We start from the raw sequence: 27,850 nt of genomic DNA on the forward strand, positions 1-27,850 counted from the left end.
ATTATGCACTTGGGACTCAAAAACCCAAAGGCTCAATATAGTATCAAGGGTACTATAATGGAAACTACTGAGGAGGAAAGAGATCTAGGAGTCACTATTTCAAGTGACTTAAAGGCAGGGAGGCAATGTAACAAAGCAATGAGGAAGGCTAGTCAGATGCTTGGTTGCATAGGGAGAGGAATCAGTAGCAGAAAAAAAGACGTAATAATGCCACTTTATAGGTCATTGGTACGACCTCATCTGGAATACTGTGTCCAGTTCTGGAGGCCATATCTTCAGAAGGATATAAATACATTGGAGAGTGTACAAAGAAGGGCAACTAAAATGGTTCATGGCCTACATCACAAAACTTACCTGGATAGACTAAAAGATCTTAACTTGTATAGTTTGGAGCAGAGAAGGGAAAGGGGGGACATGATAGAAATCTTCAAATATATCAAGGGTTTTAACATAGTACAGGTGGGAAATTTTCTTCAAAGGAAAACAAGTAATAAAACACGAGGACATGCACTGAAACTGGAGGGAGGTAGGTTCAGGGGAAATGTTAGAAAGAATTACTTCACAGAAAGGGTAGTGGATAAGTGGAATAGCCTCCCATCAGAGGTGGTAGAGGCTAAGACAGTAGAACAATTTAAACATGCTTGGGATAGGCATATGAATATCCTTACAAAGAAATAAGGATTAAAAAGGGTTGAGTTTACCTGAAGGGTAAAAAAGGGGCAGACTAGATGGGCCAAATGGTTCTTATCTGCCGTCAAATTCTATGTTTCTATACAGGCCACACTCCCTAACAGGTACCAAGTCCTAGTGTACACAGCAGGAATCTATACAGGCCACACTCCCTAAAAGGTACCAAGTCCTAGTATACACGGGCAGGACTCTATACAGGCCACACTCCCTAAAAGGTACCAAGTCCTAGTGTACACGAGCAGGACTCTATACAGGCCACACTCCCTAAAAGGTACCAAGTCCTAGTATACATGGTCAGGACTCTATACAGGTCATACTCCCTAAAAGGTACCAAGTCCTAGTGTACACGGGCAGGATTCTATACAGGCCACACTCCCTAACAGGTACCAAGTCCTAGTGTACACGAGCAGGACTCTATACAGGCCACACTCCCTAAAAGGTACCAAGTCCTAGTGTACACGGGCAGGACTCTATACAGGCCACACTCCCTAAAAGGTACCAAGTCCTAGTATACATGGTCAGGACTCTATACAGGTCATACTCCCTAAAAGGTACCAAGTCCTAGTGTACACGGGCAGGACTCTATACAGGCCACACTCCCTAAAAGGTACCAAGTCCTAGTATACACGGGAAGGAATCTATACAGGCCACACTCCCTAAAAGGTACCAAGTCCAAGTATACACGGGCAGGACTCTATACAGGCCACACTCCCTAAAAGGTACCAAGTCCAAGTATACACGGGCAGGACTCTATACAGGCCACACTCCCTAAAAGGTACCAAGTCCAAGTATACACGGGCAGGACTCTATACAGGCCACACTCCCTAAAAGGTACCAAGTCCTAGTATACACGGGCAAGAATCTATACAGGCCACACTCCCTAAAAGGTACCAAGTCCTAGTATACACGGGCAGGACTCTATACAGGCCACACTCCCTAAAAGGTACCAAGTCCTAGTATACATGGTCAGGACTCTATACAGGCCACACTCCCTAACAGGTACCAAGTCCTAGTGTACACGGGCAAGAATCTATACAGGCCACACTCCCTAACAGGTACCAAGTCCTAGTATACATGGTCAGGAATCTATACAGGTCACACTCCCTAAAAGGTACCAAGTCCTAGTATACACAGGCAGGAATCTATACAGGCCACACTCCCTAAAAGGTACCAAGTCCTAGTATACACGGGCTGGACTCAATACAGGCCACACTCCCTAAAAGGTACTAAGTCCTAGTATACATGGGCAGGAATCTATATAGGCCACACTCCCTAAAAGGTACCAAGTCCTAGTATACACGGGCAGGAATCTATACAGGCCACACTCCCGGATACTCTTCTTCCCTGCCGGGGAGCCACCCCTTTCAGCTCCATGCTGAGATAGAGGTAAGCCCTTGCAGGAAAGAAAAATAACACTCCCTACCTATCCGAACTAGTTAGAAGACAGGAAAAAGACAAGGAGGAGTGAGGTTATATACCACCAGGGGGGCGGTCCCTAGGAAGAAAAACATCCTGTCTAAACTAAAGGGAAGATATCCCAGAGTTATGGCTGCCATGGGGATCGTAGAAGAAAGCAGTGAATTATACTCACCGATAATTCCATTTCTTCTCAGAGATCCCATGGCTGCCATCTGAGTTATGGCTGCCATGGGGATCGTAGAAGAAAATACTTTTGGAAAGTTACTCTTTTTCACTGTAACTTCGATTTGATTGTATTGATTTCTTCTTTCTCTTCTTCATCTTATTTTATTTCTATGATTGTTTAGAAATCTATTGATATGACCTTAATTGATATCAGTATTCTGAGATGTTTTTAATTTTATTTCCATCCTGTTTAAAATGTCTGCACTTTACTTCAATCCGCTTGTGATTTTACTGTTTTTGTCATATCTTTTTATGTGCTAATTTCATTCAATAAAATGTTGGAAATTAAATTATTGTTTCATTATTACTCCTATAACTTGTTCTGTGCCATGATTTCTGTTGTACATTATTATCTATATATATGTCTAGTGTCTGATTTGTGTGTCTCCGAAACACTGACATCTGTTGGCAGCAGGTGAAACTACAACACTTTCTCTCTCACACATGCACCAACACAGAGGCAATCACAATGTAGCAGACTAGCTTTCGAAGCATTTGCTTTGAGTGGGCTTACTAGTAAAAGACGTTCTGTTGCTGGAAAAGTGTTGACACCCCACCTACAGGCCGCTTTAGATCCTGCACCCAGCGAAACTACCCAAATGTTGTACAATGATCCTGCTGCTGACCATTAGAATGTAATAAATAAATGCAATGCCTTCCGTTATTTTATTTATATGTTTGCTCAGTAGTTGTTGCTCGGTCTCATTTATTAATCTTAGTACATAGAAATGATTGCCTGGTGTATTACTACAGCTTTAGCGTTATAGGAGTCTAATAAGATCCTAGAACCTTTGCATATAATTTCTGGAGACGTCATTAGCAGCTGTTTCATAGAATTCCAACTCTCGTTTCAGTACAGCCATCCTTTAAACAGTAGGTCATATATAAAAACTACAGTGTTACCGCTTTAATCCAAAATGGTTTTAGAACATAATACCAAAAACAAGATTCATAATACAGTCCATAATAATTTACATGACACTAGTTGGGCACCAGTTGGGGTGGCGGGTTACAAGATGACATATGTGGGTAGAGTTTCCTCATCGTCCTGCACATACTGAACGAACGGTTGGTCATTTTTGTGGATTTCTTGATGGCGTATGAGATCGTACTGGTTGAGGAAACTTTCGCCGCACTGTGGGCAGTCCTGCGGCTTGTCCTCCGTATGAATTCTCAGGTGGCGGTTGAGGGCCGAAGTCTGCCGGAAACATCTGCCGCAATGGGGGCAAGGAAAGGGACGTTCCCCCGTGTGGACCCTGAGATGCCTAATCAGGCAGCCGTTATACAAGAACCGCTTGCCGCACTCCTGGCACACGTGTGGTCGCTCACATGTATGGGCCCTAATGTGTCTGTCGCAAGCGGCTTTGACGTTAAACAATTTCTCGCACATGGTACAAGGATAGAACACCTCCCCGGCGTGGAGGCGCATATGCATGTCATAGTTTGATTGCTTAATAAAGCTTTTGCCGCACTGCGGGCACGGGAGTGGGCGGTCCCTGATGTGCAGCATCCGATGCCTCTCCAGGCTGGACCTCGTAAACAACGTTTTGCCGCATTCGTAGCAAGGCCAAGAGGTTCCGCCTCTGTGTGTCTTCAAGTGTGTTTCCATATCAGATTGTGAGGTAAAACACTGAGCACAAACCGGGCAGACCCGTATCTTCTCCTCCATGTGACGGATCAGATGTTCCTCCAGAGAGGCCTTATCTTGGAAGCATTGACCACACTCTGAGCAGGCCATGTTCAGCTGGCCGGGGTCTGCCTGCTGTTTGGATAACCCTGAGATGTTGCTGAGGTTTCCCTGAGGTACAGGAGAGTTATAGTTTGTAGCTGGTTTCCTCTCACTGTTTGTATAACCCTCCGTTACATGATTGTCAGGTCCTTTCTGTTGGGAATTATTTCCTTCCCTGTGTTGTAGAACGTACGAAGATTCCGCTTCATCTTGGTTGTTGACCACGACTCTCTTCACGAACCACACATTTACTGAACTCCCTGAAGAAGGATCTTGACCCTTGTTGGCCTGTAGTGGGGTAACCACATCTTCAATTACCATGTCTGAAACTGAGAAATATACACAGTGAGTACCTGCTGCTGATGGGGACAACTATATACCTGACAAAGGAAATTATGTAATAGCCTGCAGGTTGCGGGTTCCACTTGATTCCAGCGAGTAAGAACTTAATTTGCAAAAGCATTTATTTTATCCAGCTCTTCAGTTTATTAGTGAATAACATTTCTCAATAACAATAATAGTCATTTCTAAACAAATATTAAAATGTCAATGACCTGCAAGTGCTCTAGGAACGTGGGGCCATACATGCATGTGCCCAGCACTTCAACTGGACGGGCATTCAAGGAAACCCGGGATGGCTTTGTTAAAGCCGATGGATTAATCATTGCTTACATTTCCCACCGTTTGATAAATATTGGATTGCTATCATAATGGTTTATGGCTCATTGCAAAATTGAGCCTTATCTCTTATATCCAACCAGCCACTAGCTACTGGACTAATCCCAGAGGACTGGAAAACAGCTAATGTAGTCCCACAGCACGAAAGTGGAAGCAAGGAAGAGGTAAGCAACTATCGACCAGTGAACCTTACATCAGTAGTAGGGAAATTGATGGAAACACTCTTAAAACAAAGAGTTGTAGAATATCTCAAAACCAGCAATTTACAGGATCCAAAACAGCATGGGTTTACTGGGGGAAGATCATGTCAAACAAATCTTATTGACTTTTTTGACTGGGTGACTAAAGTAATAGATCAAGGTGGGGCTGTAGATGTTTAGTAAAGCTTTTGACACTGTCCCACATCGCAGACTTAAATAAACTTGAAAGCTTGGGATTGGATTCTAAGATAGTTGAATGGATAAGAGCGTGGTTGCAGGACAGAAAACAGACAGTTGTATTAAATGGAGTACAGTCAAAGGAGGGAAAGGATACAAGTGGAGTACCCCAGGGATCTGTACTTGGACCGGTGCTTTTTAATATCTTTATTGGTGATATTGCAAATGGAATTGAGGGTAAAATGTGCCTTTTTGCAGATGACACAAAGGTATGCAACAGGGTAGACACACCAGGAGGGGTAAAACAAATGATTGATGATCTAGGTAGATTAGAGGAATGGTCAAGAGCATGGCAACTACAGTTTAATGCCAAAAAATCATGCACTTGGGTTGCAAAAATCCAAAGACTAAATATAGTATAAATGGCACTATAATGGAAACTACTGAGGAAGAGAGGGATCTAGGTGTCACTATTTCAGGGGACTTAAAAGCAGGTAGGCAATGTAACAAACCAATGAAGAAGGCAAGTCAGATGCTTGGTTGCATAGGGAGAGGTATCAGCAGTAGAAAGAAAGAAGTAATGCCACTGTATAGGTCATTGGTACGACCTCATCTAGAGTATTGTGTTCAGTTCTGGAGGCCATATCTCCAGAAGGATATAAATACATTAGAGACTGTACAAAGAAGGGCAACTAAAATGGTGCATGGCCTACATCACAAAACGTACCAGGAAAGACTAAAAGATCTTAATATGTATACTTTAGAGCAGAGAAGGGAAAGGGGGGAAATGATAGAAACTTTCACATATATCAAGGGTTTTAACAAGGTACAGGTGGGAGACATTCTTCACAGGAAGAGGAGCAGCAGAACACGAGGACATGCACTGACACTAGAGGGAGGAAGATTCAGGGGAAATGTGAGGAAGAATTACTTCACAGAAAGAGTAGTAGGTAAGTGGAATAGCCTACCATCAGAGGTGGTAGAGGCAAATACAGTAGTACAATTTAAACATGCTTGGAATAGGCATATTGATATCCTTACAAAGAAATATGGATCAAATATGGTTTGAGGTAACATGTTTAAAAAAGGGGCAGACTAGATGGGCCAAGTGGTTCTTATCTGCCATCACATTCTATGTTTCTATATATTTAGCCAGATCTGTCACTCATCCCCTGTGTGTATAACGCTGGGCGTGGTTACAAGAGTGATTGACAGCGTTATACACACAAAGTTCCCACCCAGCGTTATACACAAACCCGCCCCCCCTAGGGAATAGACCAGCGTTATACACACCACCACCCCCTTGACATCACCTCCCCCCGCCCAGCCAGGGCTACAGTACATGCCCACCATCCACCATGGTGTAGTTGAGCGGCAAAATCCCCCCCCCCCCCTAAACCCCATGCCCCCTCCCGCAATACGCGGAACCCCGCAACCTCCTTCCCGCGATGTCCCACCTGCAGTGCAGATGGTTTTGCCCATTTGAGAACAAATGTGTACTGTGATCAGATCTGAAGGGGCCATAACTCACCACCATCATCCATCGATATAATAATAATAATAGAGATTAATGTGAATATACTATATTACAAGTGGCTATTACACTGGGGAAATGATGCAGCTCTGTGTGCTTGGGTTAAAAGTTCTGTGGTTGGTCCTGACATGGACTCTGGGTTCATTGGGGACTGGGTCCTGATGTCACTATGGGGGTATACTGATAAAAGAGGTATGGTCCACAAGCATTAGGTCGACATGCTGAAAGGTCAACATGTCATTAGGTCGACACAAGCGTTAGGTCAACATGGGCAATGTCGACAGTTAAAAAGGTCAACGTTGGGTTTTTCACTTTTTTTTACCCGAATGTCGACACTGAAACGTAGCGCTTCGGGCACGGAGTCTCGCTACGCTCAGCACACTATTTTATTCTCCCACCGCGCCCTAATGCAGTGATGGCTAACCTCCAGCTGTTGTTGAACTACACATCCCAGCATGCCCTGCTACAGTTTTACTATTTGGCCATGCTAAAACTGATGCAGGGCATGCTGGGATGTGTAGTTCAACAGCTGCAGTGTCAATGTTAGCCATCACTGGCCTAGTGGATGGTAGGGCGTGAAATACTGTACCACCTGTCGGCACATGTTGCCTCAACAAAACAGTGAAAAGCTTCATGTCAAAAGGGGCAGACTAGATGGGCCAAGTGGTTCTTATATGCCGTCAAATTCTATGTTTCTATGTCGACCTAATGACCTGTCAACCTAGACCCATGTCGACCTAATGACCATATCCAGGTAAAAGGTAGGGGAGCATTTTGCCCTTTGAACCAGCAGGGCCCTTTCTTCGGAAAAGAGGATTTTGGTACTTACCGGTAAATCCATTTCTCTGAGATCAGCAGGGACCACTGGAATCACATCGGGTATTAGAGCTGGGAATGCTGGGAGCTAGGCACTTCTTAATATTAATTAGGGGATACTGGCTCCTCCCCTCTAAGACCCACAATCCCCCAGTGAGGAAATTGGCCCACCAGAGGAAAGGGTTACAGAAAACCATAAACATAACTATACATACAACACGCAGGTACCGGACCGGGCCGCAACAGCAACCACAACAGGCAGAATCCAACAGCCGGGCGGGTGTCCAGTGGTCCCTGCTGATCTCAGAGAAATGGATTTACCGGTAAGTACCAAAATCCTCTTTTCTCTGACATGCAGCAGGGACCACTGGAATCACATCGGGGAGGTTCCAAAGACCAAGCCCCGGGAGGGAGAGTGCTGAGGATTCTGTAGAACCAGACGACCAAAAGTTGAAGCCGAAGCTGCAAAGGTATCGAACTGGTAAAACCTTACAAACGTGTTCTGAGACGACCAAGTGGCCGCTCTGCAAAGGTGAGAGATAGAAGCCCCTCTCTCAGCGGCCCACGACGTACTCCCCGATCTGGTAGAGTGCGCCGTCAAGGAGACAGGAGGCACCTGTCCCGCATGAAGATAAGCACTACGGATCGTCCACTTGATCCATCGTGCAATTGTCTGTTTTGACGCAGGCCACCCTCTGCGGAAAGCGTCATAGAGTACAAATAAGGAATCTGATTTGCATATAGACCTGGTTCTCTTGACGTAAATCCGAAGAACCCTGACCACATCCAAAGAGGATTGTTCCGGAGAATCTCCCTGGAAGGCCGGAACCACAATAGGCTGGTTAATGTGGTATGAAGATACCACCTTCGGAAGGAACCCGGCCTGAGTACGCAGTTCTGCTCTGTCCTCGTGGAAAATTAAATAAGGAGGCTTACAGGACAGAGCACTCAGCTCCGAAACCCGGCGAGCTGAGGCAAGGGCTAGCAAAACTACTGTTTTCCAGCACAAGAACTTCAGTTCCACTCTGTTCAGTGGCTCAAAGGTCTCAGACCTCAAGAAGGCTAGTACCAAATCCAGATCCCAAGGAGCTGTGGGAGGTACGAAGGGAGGCTGGACTCGAAGAACCCCCTGAAAAAATGTCTGTACCTCAGGCATGAGGGCTAATCTCTTCTGAAAAAGGACAGACAAGGCTGAGACCTGGACCTTAAGAGAACCCAGTCTCAGACCCCCGTCCAACCCTCTCTGTAAGAACAATAGAAGGCGGGACAATTTGAAGACTCGGAATGGCCAGCCCTTAGACTCGCACCAGCCCGCATATGAGCGCCATATTCTGTGATAATGCGCTGCTGAGGCCGGCTTTCGGGCCCTTAACATCGTAGGGATTACCGCTCTTGGAATTCCCCTCTCCCGCCAGACCTCGGTCTCAACAGCCACGCCGTCAAATGTAGCTGTGGCAGATTCTGATGAAAGAAGGGTCCTTGAAGGAGCAGATCCGGTCTGAGGGGCAATCGAACTGGCTCGTCTGCCAGTAACCTCTGGATGTCTGAGAACCACGTTCTGCGAGGCCACCAGGGCGCTATGAGAATAGCCTGCACTGGTTCCCTCTTGAGTCTCTTCAGTAACTGGCCCAGAAGTGGAAGTGGAGGGAACAGGTAGACGAAGCTGAACTCCCACGGAGTTGACAGAGCGTCTGCCGCTATGGCCTGAGGGTCTCTTGTACGTGCCACGTATGCTGGTAGCTGGTGGTTCTTCCGAGACGCCATCAGGTCCACCTCGGGAACTCCCCACCTGTCGGTGAGCTCCCGAAACACCTCGGGGTTGAGAGACCACTCGCCTGGGTGTAGGTCCTCCCTGCTGAGGAAATCGGCCTCTAGATTTTCCCGGCCTGGAAGGAATACCGCCAGCAGAATTACTCCTGACCGTTCCGCCCACTGAAGAATCTTCCTTACTTCCTTCATGGCCATGCTGCTTCTCGTGCCGCCCTGCCTGTTCACATAGGCGACTGCCGTGGCATTGTCCGACCTTATCTTTATGTGTTGACCCTGAAGAAACTCCTGAGCCTCCAGCAGAGCATTGTATATGGCTCTGATCTCCAACACATTGATGGACAAGCGACTCTCCTGCAGGTCCCACCTGCCCTGGAGACAGAGGTGAAGCACTACGGCACCCCAGCCGCGGAGGCTTGCGTCCGTCGTCAAGACAATCCAGTCCTGGACTGCAAACCGACGACCCTCTATCAAGTTCCTTCTGTGTCGCCACCACAGTAGTGAATGTCTCGCCTCGGCCGACAAGTGGATCCTTCTGTGAAGATTCAGGTGCGAGCCCGCACCCTTTCTGAGAAGATCCCACTGAAACGGTCTTGAGTGGAAACGTCCCCACGTCAGAGCTGGGAAGGCTGCCACCATCTTCCCCAGAAGCTGCGTGCACAGATGGAGGCTGATCTTCTGTGGAAGTAAGATCCTCTGAACTAGGAGCAAAATCGCCTGGACCTTGTCTTCCGGCAGGAAGATCCTCAGAGCCTCTGTGTCTAGCCAAAGACCTAGGAACAAGATCCTCCTGGATGGGACTAGAGAGGATTTCTTGAAATTCATTATCCACCCCAGGCTGGTGAGCGTCTGAGTAGTTAACCTTGCATGACTCTCCAGTAGCTCCCTCGTTGGAGCCTTGATTAGGAGATCGTCCAAATAGGGGATTATTGTCACCCCCTGACATCTGAGGTATGCGATGGCTACTGATAGAGTCTTTGTGAATACTCTGGGTGCTGACGATAATCCGAAGGGCAGAGCCCTGAACTGAAAATGATCCCGACCTATGGCAAAACGGAGAAAGGCCTGGTGAGAGCTCCAAATCGGGATGTGTAGGTAAGCATCCTTGATATCCAAGGATATCATATACTCCCCTGGTTCCAATGAAGCAATCACTGAGTGGATTGATTCCATCTTGAATGGTTGATATGAGACTAACAGATTCAAGGGCTTTAGGTTGAGAATGGGCCTGACTGACCCATCCGGCTTGGGAACTACAAAGAGGGTCGAGTAGTACCCTGTGTTCCTCTGAGCTGCTGGGACCGGCATGATGACCTGAGCCTCCAGCAAGATCCGAATGGCCTCTAGCAGGCTCGTTCTCTTTTCCTGAGATGTTGGTAGAGCCGTTGTGAAGAACCGTACCGGAGGAGTGGCATCGAACTGAATACGGTACCCCTCTGAAACTACCCTGCGAACCCAAGGATCCTCCGAAAGGGAGAACCATTGGGTTCCGAAGGCCAACAGACGGGCACCTACCGGTAAACTGCTGACGGAAGCTGGTAAACCGTCATGCCACCGGCTTCTGCTGGGGCTTAGGTTCCTGGACTCTTGGAGCAGCCTGAGGACGGGCTCTGGCTCTGGAACCTCTGGATGACTGGAAGCCTCTTCCTCTGCCCCGGAAGGGGCGCTGAGTCCGAAAGGACTGAAAAGACGGACCTGCGAACTGTCGCCTAGGAGGGGGAGGAGCTGCAGACGGTAGGAAAGCCGACTTCCCCCCCGTCGCCTGTGAGATCCATTTATCTAATTCAGGACCGAAGAGGATGTCCCCAGAAAAGGGAAGACCCTCCACAGCCCTCTTAGATTCCGCGTCCGCCTGCCAAGAGCGAAGCCAGAGGGCTCGCCGCGCAGAAATGGCGCTTGCTGAGATTCTAGAAGAGATCAAGGATACATCCTTAGCCGCCTCTCCTAAGAACATAGCAGACTCCCTAATGTGTTCCGCTAAGCAGCGTATCTCATCCATAGGCATACCTGCCTCCAATCCCTCGATGATTAACTCCGCCCATTTGACATTTGCCCTATTTACCCAGGCTGAAACTATTGCCGGTCTGAGTTGAGTCCCTGCTGCTACATAAATGGCCTTGAGAGTAGCCTCCATCTTTCTATCAGAGGGATCCTTCAAGGCCGAAGCCCCCGGGACTGGCAGTGTCGTCTTTTTGGACAGCCGGGAAACTGAGGTGTCCACCGGAGGCGGAGTCTCCCACTTGCTTAGGGCGGCTGGCTCAAAGGGATACAGAGAAATAAAACGTCTGGGAATCTGGAACCGTTTGTCCGGGTTCTTCCATGCTGCCACAAGCTGATCCTGATTTGGACAGGGAAAGACTACTGATGTTTTCTGAACCCCACCAAACAGATCAAATTCCTGCGGCTCTGGTCTGGGATCCTCCGGTAAACGAAGAACCTCCTTTACCGCCATAATAAGAGCCTCTATCCCTAAAGGAGTCGTTTCTCCCTCAGGAATGACATCCTGAACCTCTTCCCATTCACCATCCTCCATTTCGTGAAATGGATCCTGTTCCTCCTCTAAATCATCCTCCACAATAATAGCCTGATAAGGTCGCTTATTGCTGGATGTGGAAGGCCTCTCTGGTCTGTTCATGGAGCTAGCTAACCCCTCCACAGACCTTGCTAGGGCTGTAGCCCATGAAGGCTCAGCTCTGCGAGCCAGCGCCAACTCAGAAGTGAGTTTTGACATAGTACCCACTAAGGTTGAGGCCCACTGGGGCGCCTGAGACCCCGCCAGTGATGCAGATTCAGCACCTGAACATGACTGACAAACAGTGGCATTACCCTCAGCTGTGTATTGAGAAAACTTTGCTGTACAAACAGTACAAGCGAAAACCTTCTGAGAGGCTTTGGACTTGCCCGTCATGATCCCTGCTCGCCCGGTCCAATACAGCGTGCGATACAGGATCTTACACACACACACACACACACACACACTGAGTACAGATACACCTCTCACAAGCCAAAAACCTCAGGGTTCCGTGAGACCTGGAGGAGAATGAGCCCTGTTACACCAACACCAATACAGCGCAAAACACTGTGTCAGTGATAAACCTCTTTCAGAGCCTTCTAAGCTGCAGTCACCTGTGAACAGGAAAGAGTCAGCCTTACTGTGTATCTGCGTAATGGCCGCGCCATGCCCGCCTCATTGAACAGCGTGTCCCCTCTCCCTCTTACCTAGCCAGCGTGTGCAGACCTGACAGCGCCCAGAGCCACCCGCTTGCTAGCGCTCCTCCGTGTAACGGCACCGGCACTTAGTTCTGCCGCGTGAGACCTGTACACGAGGACGCGCCGCTGTCAAGATGGCGGCGCCTCACAGCGCTGCAGAGAACCGCGTACAGCGCGGCAGACGGGGAGCAGGGGACGGCGTGTGGAAACAGCGCTCAGCGCCTACTCACCACCGGAGGCTTCCACTTCGTGACTGGCGTCCCCTTTGCTGGAGGGGCGGCAGGAGCACGGAACTCGTGCAGGCAGGCACCTTTAGTGAGGTCCTGACTGACGACCTGGATCTCCAGGGGCGCTGAATACCCGGACCCACACCTTTCAATAGGTGGGGAAGGGATTCACAACTACTACCAAGCAAAAAGTACTTGTAAAAAAAAATATATCTAGCCAAAAAGCTTGAAAAAAGTGCAGGAGCAGAAAAACTGTGACCTAACTCCCTGGCACAATTTTCTCACTGGGGGATTGTGGGTCTTAGAGGGGAGGAGCCAGTATCCCCTAATTAATATTAAGAAGTGCCTAGCTCCCAGCATTCCCAGCTCTAATACCCGATGTGATTCCAGTGGTCCCTGCTGCATGTCAGAGAAATAAAGTGTTCCCATATTTGCCTGTTTTCCTATATGAACAAGAACACAGTCTTTGAAGCAGTTACTGGTTTGCTACAATTACACTATAACTATTATTAATTGCCAGACCACCTGAGTGCTACAGCAACGGCGCGATTGTATTATATGGGCGATGTCAGTAGTGGAGCGGATGGTAGAACAGAAAGAGTGACAAAATGTTCCGTATATTACATTGGATTGGCTTCTATATCAGGACTTGGGGATCCGTATGATCAGAGTCCTGACGTTAGTGTAGTGACGGCCAAGGTGATACAGATATTGGCTCTAAAGTAGTCAAAGTCAGGTATAGCTGATAGTAGTAATATAAGTGTAATATGTGTACAAGACTGCTCTTGTCTGTTACCAGTATATACAGTACTTATGTTCATGGCACCAGTGACTGAATTGGGCCATTGCGGATTGTTATTAAGGTATATAAATGTAAACCGGTCACATGTCACGTGTCGGCGCCAAGATTGGTTATTAGAACACAGCCTGTACCACTGGGGGCAGTCCGTGGGGGGTAACCCTTCCGTACATTATATCCCTGCATACTTCTTATCTATGAGAACACAACACTTGGTCGATGACACAACTTCTGTATATTTCACTTTATTGTCACACACCTGGAACTGGTTCCTTTGTGGGTTTGTTTCCTTGCTTAATCCTCGGAGAAGTGTCAGGAACTATGTACACAGCTGTGGGCACAGGAGGAGAACGTGACATCTAATTATAACATATACACTAATACAGTAACAAATGCCATAGCTCATACACTCAGAGCGAGTATTTCATGTTTTTTTTTTTATTTGGGTGTGCTGAAGCTTAAATTCTATGGGGTTGATTCGATAAGCTGTGACCCCGTTGAGGTGCAGCGTGAAACCCGCAGCGACAACAGAAGAACTCGCCCCAATCTTGCAGATCTTTGTACACAGCACTACGGGGCTGCAAACAGATGTCTGTGAGTTCAGGGCTCACACTCACTTGCGGGGAGAGACACCCTTAAGCCAAGTGCAAAGGAACAGACATGCCAGCACCGCTCCAACAAGGTTACCCACACACCGCAGGCTGCCTGGCAGTGATGCCACCAGAGGACACTGCAAACAGTGCTAATCACACAGAAACTTACACGACTGCACAGATAACTAACGGATGTAAAGGTACAGGAGCTTTTGTGTAATTATTTAGTGAATTATGAAATCTTTTATATAAGGAAATCTGTATTCTATTAGTAGACCAGCGAATTGAGCAGCATTACACGGGATGAGGTTGGGTGAAATCTGTACAAGGGTGAAAGATAGGGGTCACCAGAGATGGTGATTCTTTCACCATCATCCATTAAGCTCAAAGTAAAAACTAAAGTACGGCAGTTTGTGCATGAATCATACGAAAAAATAAAACAATAAATAGTTATTAATCTGCATTATGCAAAACAGCATAATATAAACATTTTTTTTTCCCTAAAAATCAAATGCACCAAACACATTTATGAAACACTGGTAAGAAATGAATGGTGTCCTACCTTCCGCAGGTGCGTCACTGTTACCCTGTGCCATCCCGTGCTGGAGGTTGGCACTCGGCAGGGCATCCTTGTGGGTTCTGCTCTGTGCCCATCTGTCACCTGGGAAACAGACAGTAACCGCACATATAAGAAAGGTTCTCCCACCTGACACATGTCTGCCCTGTACACCGCAGCTCATAGTACACGTTACACCGATCCTCCAACCTTTTGTACGCTCGCTATGGAGATTTATATCGCTGCTCATTGCAGAACCGTTACGTCTTGTTACATGTGGTGCGTGTGTGAGTTCTGCTCTACTTACAGCAGTGGTTCCCAAACTTTTTTGAATCATGGGACCACCAACTCAGGGCACCCCTGCAAGTGTCCCAAGGCACCCCAGGGTGCCATGGCACACAGTTTGGGAACCACTGCCTTACAGAATGAGCCCAGGCACCCATTATTATCAGAGGGGCAGAATGGATTTAATTCTTCATCTGAGAATAAGGACCCAGCGCTGTTACAGAGATTATTGTACGCGGGAAATGTATCGGTCATGTGACAGCGCTGCGCTCGGGGATTATAGAATAAGAAATGACAGCGTTACACTGTGAGATGCTATGGGGTACAAATGACCGTCCTGTACCACTGGGGGCAGTCAGGGGTTGGTAATGTTACATGTTGTTCTGTACACTTCTGATGTATGAGTAAGAAACACTATTTATTACAGTTTCTTATATAGCGCAGCATATTCCGCTGCACTTTACAGACGTGTCTGATGCCACCACTCCTGTATATATCCTTATTGTTACCCACCTGGCATTGGTTCCTTCGTGGGCACATTCTCTTGTTTAATCCTTGGAGAGTCATCAGGAACTATGTACACAGCTGTGGGCATAGGAGGAGAACGTGACATCTAATTATAACATGTACTGTAATATAGTAACATATACCATAGATAATACATCACAGACAGCTCGTATTTCTTTCTTTTAAATGTAAGTTATATGTATATAAAAAAATAATATGAATTAAAACAAACACATTGCTAACACTGGTAAGAAATTAATGGCGTCCTACCTTCTGCAGGTGCGTCACCGTTACCCTGCGCCATCCCGTGCTGGAAGCTGGCGCTCGGCAGAGCATTCTTTTGATTTCGGCTCTGTGCCCATCTGTCACCTGGGAAACAGACAGTAACCAGCACATATAAGACAGGTTCTCCCACCTGACAAGTGTCTGCCCCCCGTACACCGCTGCTCATAGTACACGTTACACCGCTGCTCATAGTACACGTTACTCCGCGGCCCATAGTACACGTTACACCGCTGCTCATAGTACACGTTACACCGCTGCTCATAGTACACGTTACACCGCTGCCCATAGTACACGTTACACCGCTGCCCATAGTACACGTTACACCGCTGCCCATAGTACACGTTACACCGCTGCCCATAGTACACGTTACACCGCTGCCCATAGTACACGTTACACCGCGGCTCATAGTACACGTTACACCGCTGCTCATAGTACACGTTACACCGCTGCTCATAGTACAGGTTACACCGCTGTCCATAGTACACAGTACACCGCTGCCCATAGTACACGTTACACCGCTGCCCATAGTACACGTTACACCGCTGCCCATAGTACACGTTACACCGCTGCCCATAGTACACCTTACACCGCTGCTCATAGTACACGTTACACCGCGGCTCATAGTACACGTTACACCGCGGCTCATAGTACACGTTACACCGCGGCTCATAGTACACGTTACACCGCAGTTCATAGTACAAGTTACACCGCTGCTCATAGTACAAGTTACACCGCTGCTCATAGTACAAGTTACACCGCGGCTCATAGTACACGTTACACCGCTGCCCATAGTACACGCTACACCGCTGCCCATAGTACACGCTACACCGCTGCCCATAGTACACGTTACACCGCTGCCCGTAGTACACGTTACACCGCTGCCCATAGTACACGTTACACCGATCCTCCTAGTACATGTTACACCGCTGCTCATAGTACATGTTACACCGCTGCCTATAGTACATGTTACACCGCTGCCCATAGTACACGTTACACCGCTGCTCATAGTACACGTTACACCGCTGCTCATAGTACACGTTACACCGCTGCCCATAGTACACGTTACACCGCTGCTCATAGTACACGTTACACCGCTGCTCATAGTACACGTTACACCGCTGCTCGTAGTACACGTTACACCGCTGCCCGTAGTACACGTTACACCGCTGCCCATAGTACACGTTACACCGCGGCTCATAGTACACGTTACACCGCGGCTCATAGTACACGTTACACCACTGCCCATAGTACACGTTACACCGCTGCCCATAGTACACGTTACACCGCTGCCCATAGTACACGTTACACCGCTGCCCATAGTACACGTTACACCGCTGCTCATAGTACACGTTACACCACGGCTCATAGTACACGTTACACCGCTGCTCATAGTACACGTTACACCGCTGCTCATAGTACAGGTTACACCGCTGCCCATAGTACACAGTACACCGCTGCCCATAGTACACGTTACACCGCTGCCCATAGTACACGTTACACCGCTGCCCATAGTACACGTTACACCGCTGCTCATAGTACACGTTACACCGCTGCTCATAGTACACGTTACACCGTTTCCCATAGTACACGTTACACCGCGGCTCATAGTACACGTTACACCGCGGCTCATAGTACACGTTACACCGCAGTTCATAGTACAAGTTACACCGCTGCTCATAGTACAAGTTACACCGCTGCTCATAGTACACGTTACACCGCTGCCCATAGTACACGCTACACCGCTGCCCATAGTACACGCTACACCGCTGCCCATAGTACACGTTACACCGCTGCCCGTAGTACACGTTACACCGCTGCCCATAGTACATGTTACACCGATCCTCCTAGTACATGTTACACCGCTGCTCATAGTACATGTTACACCGCTGCCCATAGTACATGTTACACCGCTGCCCATAGTACACGTTACACCGCTGCTCATAGTACACGTTACACCGCTGCCCATAGTACACGTTACACCGCTGCCCATAGTACACGTTACACCGCTGCTCATAGTACACGTTACACCGCTGCTCATAGTACACGTTACACCGCTGCTCATAGTACACGTTACACCGCTGCCCGTAGTACACGTTACACCGCTGCCCGTAGTACACGTTACAACGCTGCTCGTAGTACACGTTACACCGCTGCCCTTAGTACACGTTACACCGCTGCCCATAGTACACGTTACACCGCTGCCCATAGTACACGTTACACCGCTGCCCATAGTACACGTTACACCGCGGCTCATAGTACACGTTACACCGCGGCTCATAGTACACGTTACACCGCGGCTCATAGTACACGTTACACCGCTGCCCATAGTACACGTTACACCGCGGTTCATAGTACACGTTACACCGCTGCCCATAGTACACGTTACACCGCTGCCCATAGTACACGTTACACCGCTGCCCGTAGTACACGTTACACCGCTGCCCGTAGTACACGTTACACCGCTGCCCGTAGTACACGTTACACCGCTGCCCGTAGTACACGTTACACCGCTGCCCGTAGTACATGTTACACCGATCCTCCTAGTACATGTTACACCGCTGCTCATAGTACATGTTACACCGCTGCCCATAGTACACGTTACACCGCTGCCCATAGTACACGTTACACCGCTGCTCATAGTACACGTTACACCGCGGCTCATAGTACATGTTACACCGCTGCCCATAGTACACGTTACACCGCTGCCCATAGTACACGTTACACCGCTGCCCATAGTACACGTTACACCGCTGCCCGTAGTACACGTTACACCGCTGCCCTTAGTACACGTTACACCGCTGCCCTTAGTACACGTTACACCGCGGCTCATAGTACACGTTACACCGCGGCTCATAGTACACGTTACACCGCTGCCCATAGTACACGTTACACCGCTGCCCATAGTACACGTTACACCGCTGCCCATAGTACACGTTACACCGCTGCTCATAGTACACGTTACACCGCGGCTCATAGTACATGTTACACCGCTGCCCATAGTACACGTTACACCGCTGCCCATAGTACACGTTACACCGCTGCCCATAGTACACGTTACACCGCTGCCCGTAGTACACGTTACACCGCTGCCCTTAGTACACGTTACACCGCTGCCCTTAGTACACGTTACACCGCGGCTCATAGTACACGTTACACCGCGGCTCATAGTACACGTTACACCGCTGCCCATAGTACACGTTACACCGCTGCCCATAGTACACGTTACACCGCGGCTCATAGTACACGTTACACCGCTGCTCATAGTACACGTTACACCGCTGCTCATAGTACAGGTTACACCGCTGCCCATAGTACACGTTACACCGCTGCCCATAGTACACGTTACACCGCTGCCCATAGTACACGTTACACCGCTGCCCATAGTACACGTTACACCGCTGCCCATAGTACACGTTACACCGCTGCCCATAGTACACGTTACACCGCTGCTCATAGTACACGTTACACCGTTTCCCATAGTACACGTTACACCGCTGCTCATAGTACACGTTACACCCCTGCCCATAGTACACGTTACACCGCTGCCCGTAGTACACGTTACACCGCTGCCCGTAGTACACGTTACACCGCTGCCCGTAGTACACGTTACACCGCTGCCCGTAGTACATGTTACACCGATCCTCCTAGTACATGTTACACCGCTGCTCATAGTACATGTTACACCGCTGCCCATAGTACAGGTTACACCGCTGCCCATAGTACACGTTACACCGCTGCTCATAGTACATGTTACACCTCTGCTCATAGTACACGTTACACCGCTGCTCATAGTACATGTTACACCGCTGTCCATAGTACACGTTACACCGCTGCCCATAGTACACGTTACACCGCTGCTCATAGTACACGTTACACCGCTGCTCATAGTACACGTTACACCGCTGCTCATAGTACACGTTACACCGCGGCTCATAGTACACGTTACACCGCTGCCCATAGTACACGTTACACCGCTGCCCATAGTACACGTTACACCGCTGCCCATAGTACACGTTACACCGCTGCCCATAGTACACGTTACACCGCTGCCCATAGTACACGTTACACCGCTGCCCATAGTACACGTTACACCGCGGCTCATAGTACACGTTACACCGCGGCTCATAGTACACGTTACACCGCTGCCCATAGTACACGTTACACCGCTGCCCATAGTACACGTTACACCGCTGCCCATAGCACACGTTACACCGATCCTCCAACCCTTTGTATGCTCTCCGTAGGACATTTATAACTAAAGTTGATTTTTATTAACAAGAAATATTGTGGCACAACGCTTTCATCAAAGCGCTTATTAGACAGAAACATACATAGTCAAACATCTCAAGCAGGTTAACACATCATAAACATTGACTCGGATACAACGCCGCTGGTGCTCATATATAACAACCAGAAGATATACAGTAAACAGTGACACCCCTGCGAAAGGTTACAAATACACTTCAGCCAGATTCTCTTACATTTAGCCCTGGCTTGCCTACTCATATAACCATCTCTCATGTTCAGTAGTGGAGGTGACCAGAGCCCGTAAGGCGGAGTATTCAGTACCAGCGAGGGGCATCCAGGAGCGGGCACATACATTTATAACATACAGCAAAGTCCCATCCACAGCAGCCCTCAGAACACATAATGTAGGCGTCAATAGAATCGAAGCAATGCCCGTGTGGTCCAGAGCGTGCCATACCCCAAGACAAAAATCCCAAACAAGCGGGCATTGCCATAGTAGCTGCCAAAAGGTGCCCACTCCGTTACACCGCTGCCCATAGTACACGTTACACCGCTGCCCATAGTACACGTTACACCGCTGCCCATAGTACACGTTACACCGCTGCCCATAGTACACGTTACACCGCGGCTCATAGTACACGTTACACCGCTGCCCATAGTACACGTTACACCGCTGCCCATAGCACACGTTACACCGATCCTCCAACCCTTTGTATGCTCTCCGTAGGACATTTATAACTAAAGTTGATTTTTATTAACAAGAAATATTGTGGCACAACGCTTTCATCAAAGCGCTTATTAGACAGAAACATACATAGTCAAACATCTCAAGCAGGTTAACACATCATAAACATTGACTCGGATACAACGCCGCTGGTGCTCATATATAACAACCAGAAGATATACAGTAAACAGTGACACCCCTGCGAAAGGTTACAAATACACTTCAGCCAGATTCTCTTACATTTAGCCCTGGCTTGCCTACTCATATAACCATCTCTCATGTTCAGTAGTGGAGGTGACCAGAGCCCGTAAGGCGGAGTATTCAGTACCAGCGAGGGGCATCCAGGAGCGGGCACATACATTTATAACATACAGCAAAGTCCCATCCACAGCAGCCCTCAGAACACATAATGTAGGCGGCAATAGAATCGAAGCAATGCCCGTGTGGTCCAGAGCGTGCCATACCCCAAGACAAAAATCCCAAACAAGCGGGCATTGCCATAGTAGCTGCCAAAAGGTGCCCACTCCATTCGAACATTTGGGACATGCAGAGGAAGAGCGCGCCCGAACCTGGCCAGTCGTACCGGTGTCAGATATGTTCCATGTAAGAGAAATAATTGAATTTGTTGAAATCCAACACCGGTAGTAGGAAGGCGAGGTAACTCCCTAGCGGCTATACACTCATTATCTATAGGGTCCAGGTCAAGCACCCACTGTCCCTCTGTAGGACATTTATAGCGCTGCTCTTTGCAGATCCCCTGTGTCATACTTAACATGGTGCGTGTCATACCTGGGGCTGTACAGACCAAGACCGTCATCCTTCCTACCTGCACCTGCCCCCTGACTCCCACAGATCCTACAATGACAGCCCCCTATAACTCCCTTTAGTCAGTGCAGTTTCTAAGCATGGAAATTCCAGGCTTGCAGCGTACAGATAACTAATGTTAAATAAAACATTATAAAATATTTCAATTAAGAGAAACACGTGCCTGAAACACTGGTAAGATATAAATGGTGCCCTACCTTCTGCAGGTGCGTCACTCCTACCCTGCGCCATCCTGTGCTGGAAGCTGGCGCTCGGCAGGGCATTATTGTGGTTACGGCTCTGTGCCCATCTGTCACCTAGGAAACAGACAGTAACCAGCGCATATAATACCACGTTCTCAATGTTGCACCTGCAAAATCAGTTTTTTTTGTTGTCGGGTTTTTGGTGGGACACAGATCATCTCTGCTCTACAGACCCCATTCATACTGCACCTTAGACCTGGCAAATTCCCGTGTCTGTCCCGTTCACACTGCTTCCCCTGGTATGCCTGCCAACAAGTGTGTGGAATCTAAGAGCAGCTTTGATTGGCTGTTGAAAAATTATCTTTGATTGGCTGTTTAAAAAGCAGATATGAGCAATGCAATGAGCTTGCTTTTTTGCATCTTGTGAGGACAAACCCGGATCTAACCTGTTCACACTGCCACACACCCGTGTATTACTCAGGAATAACTCTGCAAAAAACCTGTGCGAAATTAGTGGGTCAGTACACCTGGGAATTTCACTCACACTGAGACACGACACAGGAAATTACCGTTTGCCCTGGCAAATACCCGGGTTTTTGCGGCAGTGAGAAAGGGGTAAGACAGGTTCTCCCACCTGACAGGTTTCTGCCCCGTACACCGCTGCTCATAGTACATGTAACACCGATCCTCCAACCCATTGTACGCTCACTATAGGACATTTATATCGCTGCCCATTGCAGAACTGTTAGGTCTTGTCACACATGAGCAGAGACACCCAAAGGGGCAGAATTGATTTTATTCTTCATCTGAGAATAAGAAATGTATCAGTCATGTGACAGCGCAGCGCTCGGTGATTAGAGAATAAGAAGAGTTACACTGAGATTACAGTTACAATGTAAGATACTGAGAGACAAATGACCGGTCTGTACCACTGGGGGCAGTCACTGTATGTATACTGTACTTCTGGTCTATGAGATGGTAACACTACAGACTTGTCCGATGCCACCACTCCTGTATATATCCTTATTGTTACACACCTGGCATTGGTTCCCTCGTGGGCACATTCTCTTGTTTAATCCTCGGAGATGCATCAGGAACTATGTACACAGCTGTGGGCACAGGAGGAGAATGTCACATCTAATTATAACATGTACTCTAATAGTAACACCATAGATAATAAATCACAGACAGCTCTTATTTATTTTCAATGTAAGTTATATGTACAAAAAATATATATATAAAAAAAATAATATAAATTAAACAAAACATACAATATTTCAATTATTTATTTTAGACAAACACATTACTAACACTGGTAAGAAATTAATGGCGTTCTACCTTCCGCAGGTGCGTCACCGTTACCCTGCGCCATCCCGTGCTGGAAGTTGGCGCTTGGACGCACATCCTTGTGGGTTCTGCTCTGTGCCCATCTGTCACCTGGGAAACAGACAGTAACCAGCGCATATAAGACAGGTTCTCCCACCTGACAAGTGTCTGCCCCGTACACCACTGCTGATAGTACACGTTACACCGCTGCTCATAGTACACGTTACACCGATCCTCCAACCCTTTGTATACTCGCTATGGAGATTTATATCGCTGCCCATTGCAGAACCTTTGTCTTATTACATGTGGTGCATGAGATCTGCACTACTTACAGAATGAGCCCAGGCACCAATTATTATCAGAGGGGCAGAATGGATTTAATTCTTCATCTGAGAATAAGGACCCAGCGCTGTTACAGAGATTATGGGAAATGTATTGGTCATGTGACAGCGGAGCGCTCTGTGATTAGAGAATAAGAAGAGATACACTGTGACACGCTACGGGGTACAAATGACCGGTCTGTACCACTGGGGGCAGTCAGTGCATGTATACTGTACTTTTGATCTATTCGCCGGTAACACTACAGACTTGTCTGATGCCACCACTCCTGTATATATCCGTATTGTTACACACCTGGCATTGGTTCCCTCGTGGGCACATGCTCTTGTTTAATCCTCGGATAAACATCAGGAACTATGTACACAGCTGAGGGCACAAGAACAGGCAGAACATATCTTATGAACATTTGCTATGGGGTTTTAAACAAAAACTATTAATATTTCCACCCAGTACAGTGCCTCTGCCTATATGTGGTGGAGGGGACAGTGATTTTAGGCTTTATGAAAACAGCTCCATAAACTACGTCCTAGGCTTGCAGGCAGAGATATATAGACGACGTGAACTGTGCAAAGGTTCATAATCCAAAATCAGATCTGAATAAACACAAGATTTTGCACTTACGTTAAATCCTTTTCTCTGAGTCCACAGGTGGCGCTGGAGTGCTTTACAGTGGGGAATAGAAGGTGACCACAAGGAGCATGGGCTCCTCCACGGCTGAGCTGCTGCTGAATGGACACCCCAATGGCAGCCGCCCAAGAGGTGGAGGCTGAGAGGCCGCCACATAAGCCTAGCGTATGGTCAGGCGAATCCACTGAGCCAGTCTGCTTGAAAGCCGGCCAACCCGGCTTAGCAGCATCATAAGGAACAAACAAAGCATCTGACTTACGGACATCCGGCTTTCTGTCCACATAAAAGCGGAGTGACCACACCACATCCAGCAGTCAGGGTCCTTAAGAAGGAATGGGATCATTCGTCAGAATGCATTTAGGTCTACAAGCATTAGGTCTACACCATTAGGTCGACTTGCATTTAAGTCGACCTGACTGAAGGTCGACATGGGTTAGGTCGACAGGGTCATTAGGTCGCCAGGTTCATTTGGTAGACAAGTGTTAGGTTGCCAGGGTCATTAGGTCGCCAGGTATAAGGTCAACAGGGTCATTAGGTCGACAGTGAAAAAGTCAACATGTTTTTTTTTTTTTAAAGGTGTTTTCTTTCCATTTTTTGCAAGCGTCGACAGAGTCAACATAGCACCGCGTTCCCTCGTATGGCTTGCTGCACTCGCCATGCTTCGGGCACGGTGCCTCGCTACGCTCGGCACACTATTTTATTCTCCCACCGCACCCTAGTGGATGGTAGGGCATGAAATACTGCCTGTCGGCACATTTCAACTCATAAAACAGTCAAATGACCCCATATCGACCTTTTGCCTGTCGACCTTCCCCATGTCGACCTAATGACCCTGTCAACCTTATAAAAGTCGACCTAATGACCCTGTCGACCTAATGACCCTGTCGACCTTCAGTCATGTCGACCTAAATGCATGTCGACCTAGTGGTGCTAGAACTAATGCTTGTAGACCTAAATGCTGTAGACAATATGACCGTATCCCCTCAAGAAAAGCTGGAACCACAATCGGTTGATTTATATAAAAAGCTGTCACAACCTTTGGGAGGAAAGACAGACTGGTGAAAAGCTCTGCTCAATCCTCATGAAATACCAGGTGAGGAGGACGACGACAAGATAAGGCACTGAGGTCTGACACGACGGGCGATATTTTATGTCCACAGATTCCTGAGGTTCAAACAGACTATATTGGAGGAAACATCCAAATCCCACGGAAGGGTGGTTGAATCCTCAAAACCCCCTGGAAGGTTTGTACCTGGGGTAACAACGTCAGTTAGTATTGGAAGAAAACCGAAAGGGCAGATACCTGCACTTTTAGAGACCCAAGGCATAAACCCGCAGAGTCCCTTCTGTAAGAAAAGGAGGTGACTAGCTACCATGAAAGTAGATGGAGAGTCCTCACACCAGGAAACATACACCCTCCATATACGATGGTACTTGGCGGACGTAACTCATAATGGTAGGGATTACCGCAAAGGGAATCCCAGCTTTCCTTAAGATGGACCTCTCAACAACCACGCCGTCAAATGAAGCGCCCTAAGTGGGGATAAATGAAGGGGCCTAGAGACAGCAGGTCATCCTGCAACGGTAGAGGCCATGGCTCGTCTATCAGAAGAGTCGTGATGTTGGTGTACCAACTTCTGTGTGGCCAATCCGGCACTATGAGCGGAACTGTCACCCTCTTCCTGCTTATGCACTGGAGAATCCGAGGCAGCAGCGGGAATGGAGAAAAGAGATAGATGAACCGGTAAAACCAAGGGGCTGTAAGGGCATCCACTGCCATGGCCCCTGGATCTCTTGTGCGAGCACAATAATGAGGCAGTTGATGATTGTGATGAGATGCCATTATGTTGATCTGAGGACACCACCAACGCCTCACCAGCCTCTTAAACAGTTGAGGATGACGACACCACTCCCCCTGGTGAACATCCTGCCGACTGAGATAGTTGGCCTCCCAGTTCTCTATGCCTGATATGAAGACCGCCGAAATCACCCAGAGCAGAATCCGACTGCGTGTGCCTCCTTGATTGTTTATGTAGGCCACTGCTGTGGCATTGTCAGACTGCACTCTGATAGCTCGGCCCTGAAGAAGGACCTGTGTCTGTGCCTGTACCAGTGCATAGAACACCGCCCGAAGCTCGAGGACATTGATCGAGGTCAGATACGATTAGGCACTTGATGTGCCATTTTTTGCATGTGATAAATCGTATGCGATTTATCACAAGTAAATTCCTGGGGAGCTGCAGGTGGAGGAAAGGGGGGTGGCATGACAAGAGCTGGGCTGCAAGAGAGGTGGCGGGGTTGAACCAGGAGCCGGGCAAAGGAAACGCAAATAGGCGACGGGGTGTCTCTGTGTCCCCCCGTCTGGCACTGGCTGCACATAAGATTTATCAAATCTTATATGCAGCCTGTCCAACCTCCCAACTCGATCAATGGGACCGCGCATCAGATCGGACGGGACAAGACAAGAGATTTGGTTTGATTTCTCGGTCCAACCTTCGGAATCGGGTAAAATCGGACCAAATCTCACTAGCCCATGGGGACAATAGGAGAGAATACCTTGGGGGAAGTAAAAGGGGAGGAGCTAGCCACACTGTTTAATATTTAAAGTTCCCATGCTCCCTGTGGTCGCCTTCTCTCCAAAAAAGTTGGCCTTTAGGAAATGTAAGCAGACGCAGAAGAATGAGGACAAAGAGGTGTATCTTGTTAGACAGAAGGGGGCTAAGAAGGTAATCAGATGTGCAAAAGCACAGGCTAAAGAGAAAATGGCCCAGTCAGTGGGTAAAGGGGGGAAAACTTTTTTTAGGTATATAAGTGAAAGGAGAAAAACAAAAAGTGGAATAATTAGACTGAAGACAGAGAGTGGAAGTTTTCTTGAGGGGGACAATGTAATAGCAGATAATATTAATAATTATTTCTGCTCAGTATTCACTGCTGAAAGAGAGGGAAAGGGGCCACAGTTAAGTTGCAAGTATAGTCATAAAACTGAGGGAGAGACAAGTACATTTACAGAGGAGAAAGTCCTCACAGAACTCTCAAAACTGAAAGTGGACAAGGATACTAAAAGAGCTTAAAGGGAAGCTGGTAAAACCAATAACAGAATTATTCAACCAGTCACTAGCTACTGGAGTAATCCCAGAGGACTGGAAAACAGCGAATGTAGTCCCACTGCACAAAAGTGGAAGCAAGGAAGAAGTAAGCAACTATCCACCAGTGAGCCTTACATCAGTAGTAGGGAAATTGATGGAAACAATCTTAAAACAAAGAGTTGTAGAATATCTCAAAACCAGCAATTTACAGGATCCAAAACAGCATGGGTTTACTGGGGAAAGATCATGTCAAACAAATCTTATTGACTTTTTTGACTGGGTGACTAAAGTAATAGATCAATGTGGGGCTGTAGATGTAGCTTATCTAGACTTTAGTAAAGCTTTTGACACTGTCCCACATCGCAGACTGTTAAATAAACTTGAAAGCTTGGGATTGGATTCTAAGATAGTTGAATGGATAAGAGCGTGGTTGCAGGACAGAAAACAGAGAGTTGTAGTAAACGGAGTACAGTCAAAGGAGGGAAAGGGTACAAGTGGAGTACCCCAGGGATCTGTACTTGGACCGGTACTTTTTAATATCTTTATTGGTGATATTGCAAGTGGAATTGAGGGTAAAATGTGCCTTTTTGCAGATGACACAAAGGTATGCAACAGGGTAGACACACCAGGAGGGGTAAAACAAATGATTGAGGATCTAGGTAGATTAGAGAAATGGTCAAGAGAATGGCAACTACAGTTTAATGCCAAAAAATGCAAAATCATGCACTTGGGTCTCAGAAATCCAAAGACTAAATATAGTACAGTATAAATGGCACTATAATGGAAACTACTGAGG

At 47.7% G+C, this 27,850-nt stretch overlaps 1 protein-coding gene across 23 annotated transcripts in view; it reads right to left on the bottom strand.

The window, feature by feature from the left end:
* Positions 1-3,226: 3,226 nt before the first annotated feature.
* LOC146036271 (uncharacterized) overlaps positions 3,227-27,850 on the bottom strand; it is a 61,141-nt gene continuing 36,517 nt past the window's right edge. For 15 of the 23 annotated variants that reach the window (XM_083160174.1, XM_083160167.1, XM_083160173.1 and 12 more), the window contains 9 exons: positions 23,636-23,707; positions 23,015-23,113; positions 22,714-22,785; positions 21,692-21,790; positions 15,683-15,781; positions 15,419-15,490; positions 14,627-14,725; positions 13,731-13,802; positions 3,227-4,392 (listed from right to left, as the gene is read on the bottom strand). In XM_083160174.1, coding sequence (XP_083016300.1) covers positions 3,344-4,392; positions 13,731-13,802; positions 14,627-14,725; positions 15,419-15,490; positions 15,683-15,781; positions 21,692-21,790; positions 22,714-22,785; positions 23,015-23,113; positions 23,636-23,707 — 1,733 coding nt within the window. In that variant the 3' untranslated portion in view covers positions 3,227-3,343. The remainder of the gene's footprint in view (positions 4,393-13,730; positions 13,803-14,626; positions 14,726-15,418; positions 15,491-15,682; positions 15,782-21,691; positions 21,791-22,713; positions 22,786-23,014; positions 23,114-23,635; positions 23,708-27,850) is intronic. The other 8 variants (XM_083160186.1, XM_083160183.1, XM_083160177.1 and 5 more) reach the window with 5 other exon arrangements.

The sequence above is a fragment of the Crinia signifera genome, chromosome 9 (assembly GCF_055691185.1).
Source record: "Crinia signifera chromosome 9, ASM5569118v1, whole genome shotgun sequence".
In the NCBI taxonomy this organism is placed as follows: Eukaryota; Metazoa; Chordata; class Amphibia; order Anura; family Myobatrachidae; genus Crinia; species Crinia signifera.